The sequence below is a fragment of the Mercurialis annua genome, linkage group LG2, assembly GCF_937616625.2.
Source record: "Mercurialis annua linkage group LG2, ddMerAnnu1.2, whole genome shotgun sequence".
Taxonomy (NCBI): Eukaryota; Viridiplantae; Streptophyta; class Magnoliopsida; order Malpighiales; family Euphorbiaceae; genus Mercurialis; species Mercurialis annua.
This window is the reverse complement of record NC_065571.1, coordinates 24,746,627-24,749,535: the sequence shown is the minus strand read 5'-3', so window position 1 is coordinate 24,749,535 and position 2,909 is coordinate 24,746,627. Positions and strand designations below refer to the sequence as shown.

The window sequence follows — 2,909 nt, the reverse complement described above, 5'->3', positions numbered from 1 at the left end:
TTTAACTTAGCGATTTCTTCTGCAATAGCTAGCTTCTTTTTGGGTGAGTGTCTTCTCTTCTTTTGTACCACAGGTTTTGAATCGGGAGTGATGTTTAATCGATGGCATATGACATCTTGGTTTACCCCCGATCAGTTCGTCTGTGGTCCAGGCAAAGGAATCTCCAAGTGCTCTGAGATTTTCTGTCAGAGATCGTTTGATTCCTACCTCTAGCTCGTCTCCTACCACTATCTCTTTTCCTGGGGACAGTTTTATCTTCGAGGTTAGTCCATAATGTTCCGCCCTCTCTGTCTTTTCTGGAGGTTCCACTGTTAACGTTGGCAAAGTTACGTGAACTTTTCTGAAAGCCGTGAAGTATGCCTCTCTGGATAATTTTTGGCATCCCCTGATTTCCACATCGCCTTCCCTGGTCGGGATTTTCATCAGTAAATATCTCATGCAAATGGATGCACAGGTGTAATGTAAAAGCGGCCTTCCGAGAATCACGTTATAGGCGAAGTCCATATTGACTATCATGAATTCCGCTCAGACTTCTTTATAGACATCTCCATCCCCCAGTTGGATATTTATTTCCAATGATCCTTCCACGTGTAAAGATTTTCCGCCGAGTCCCACCAGTGGAGTGGATACGCGTGTCAAATTCTCCTTTTTTAGTCCGATTCTATTAAATTACACCTTCATTGTGATCATGTTTACCGAGCTTCCAGTGTCTACAAGCATCCGGGATACTTCGAAATTATTGAGTCGTCCCTTTACCAATAGGGCGTCCTCATGGGGGAGTGATAACCCATGGCTGCCACCTTCTGAAAAAGATACGCTTCCGAACTTCTTTATGTCTGGTGCACCTGGGCTGACAGAGTAGACCGTTCTAGCTGCTTTCTTTCTGGTAGTATTGCTGTCTCCTCCAGTGTATCCACCCATTATTACGTTAACCACGCTTGCCGGCTCCGGCCTGGGCCTTCTGGTAGTTTCTTCCTTTCGTTCCTTCTTTCTTTCGACTTCGGCCTCTTTGGCTTCGGTATCCCTTTTCACGAACTGGGAAAGGGACTCCTTTTCTATCTCCTCCTTCAGATGCCAAAATTTTATGTGGTGTGGCCGTTGTCTCTGTGGAATTTGCAGTACCTGTTGTCTCTTTTGCTGGCTGATGCAACATTCATTTTCCTTGGCCATCTGACTTTCACCCGGTTGTCTTTCACCCAAAATAATACGTTGGTTCTGGTAGTGTTTATGGGGGGTGTAACGCCTATCTTCGTCCGTTTTTCTCTTATTTCTGAAACGGTCGTTGCCTTTCTCTCCGAATCTTCTTCCGTTGGGCGATCTATCTTCATTCCTTTTTTCTGAAAATGATCGTTCTTCTACCCGTCCTCCGTGTCGGCTTTCTATCTCTCTCTGGCCGTCATCCACTCTAATTTGAGTATGTGCGATGGTCATTAGTGTAGTGAATAATCTTGGTGATTTGGCCAGCAGTTCTTTCCGCATATCGGAATTGGTTGTTCCGTTGAGTAACGATGTATAGGCGATCTCTTGGCTCAGGTCTTCTATTTGCATGGCCTCCTTGTTGAACCTCTCTACATATTTCCTGAGTGTCTCTCCGTCTCTCTGCATGATAGACAGCAGATCTGTGGACAACTTCTTCTGAGGGATGCATGCTACGAATCTAGCCTGAAATAGTCCTGAGAATTGTTTGAATGTTAGCACCGATCCTGGCTTTAAGCTTTGGTACCATTCTTGCGCCAGACCTTTCAGGGTAGTAGGAAAAAGCTTGCACAATACATGATTCAGGTTTGTCTGAACGTTGATTACTGCTTAGAATTTATGAACATGGCTTTTGGGGCAGCCAGTCCTGTCATAGGATTCCAGATTTGGAGTATATTTGAATTTTGCAGGGAATTCGTGAGAGATGATGAAATCCGCAAGGGGTGAGTCACTTTGAAGAGAAATGTCTACGTCTTCACATCTTATTCCGAGCCTGCTCATGACTTGACGGACTTTTTCCTCTAGATGTTCTTCTCTATCTTTGGGGGTGCGTTGTTCGTCCATCCAATGTTCATCATCCGGGATTGTTATGGGGGCGCTTTGTTTCTTTGTGGAATTTTCTGGCGCTTCTTCTTGCCGCATTGTTCCTTCCCCTTATCTTTGGGCGATGTCGACTTCTGTGCTGATAATTTCCCCGATTCCGGCCCTTGCGATTGTTGTGATACTGTCTGTTTTATATCCTTGAGTAGACTTGTGATATCTAGGAAAGCTTTGAACATCGCCTGATTGCTGACTGGTTCTTCATTAGGTGTTCCTGTAATCGGCGGAATCGTCTGTCTTACCGCCTGCGGGTCACTAGTTTCTCCTTCTTCACTGCCAGGAGGGAACAGATTTAAGGCAGGCAGCTCCATTTCCCCGTCTCCTATGTTGGTGACCGGTGGGGCATTATCTCCCGGAGGATCCATTCTTGAAAAGCAAACTGTAAAAATATCAATAAGGAACGACAAAACTACTAAGTTCCACGTTCACCGCACCAAATGATACAGGTCAAACTACAAAGGTCGCCCGTATTGTTTTCCTGCACAAGTAGCAAATGTAAGCTCAAAGGACCTCAGGCTGGTTCAGCCTGGAAGCCACTCCGATGCTTATGTCAATGAGGGTTTTTTTGGTAAGTAGATGATTGTTGATGTATTTAAGTCTGATTTGTGCGTACCTCTATCAGCATTCTGTGGCTTCTATTTATAATGAACTTATGACGGTTGCTGCCTGATAGTTCGTGGGTTTATCCCACGAACTCTGATAATGGTTAGGGCACGTTTCCCGATTATTTCGGGTAGTGGGTGTGAGAGGCCAGAGTGGATGAGGTCAGCTTAACAGCTGAGTGGGAGAAGTCTGATCAAGACAGTATGGGCGATTCTTGTATTGCCTTGGGC

At 45.2% G+C, this 2,909-nt stretch overlaps 1 protein-coding gene across 1 annotated transcript; it reads right to left on the bottom strand.

Moving 5' to 3' along the window:
- Positions 1–669: 669 nt before the first annotated feature.
- LOC126668374 (uncharacterized) lies at positions 670–2,040 on the bottom strand. Its single transcript, XM_050361580.1, has 2 exons — positions 1,822–2,040; positions 670–1,761 (listed from the first exon to the last, which is right to left on the bottom strand). Exons 1-2 carry the CDS (start codon positions 2,038–2,040, stop codon positions 670–672), a joined length of 1,311 nt encoding a protein of 436 aa, XP_050217537.1.
- Between the last annotated feature and the right edge of the window lie 869 nt (positions 2,041–2,909).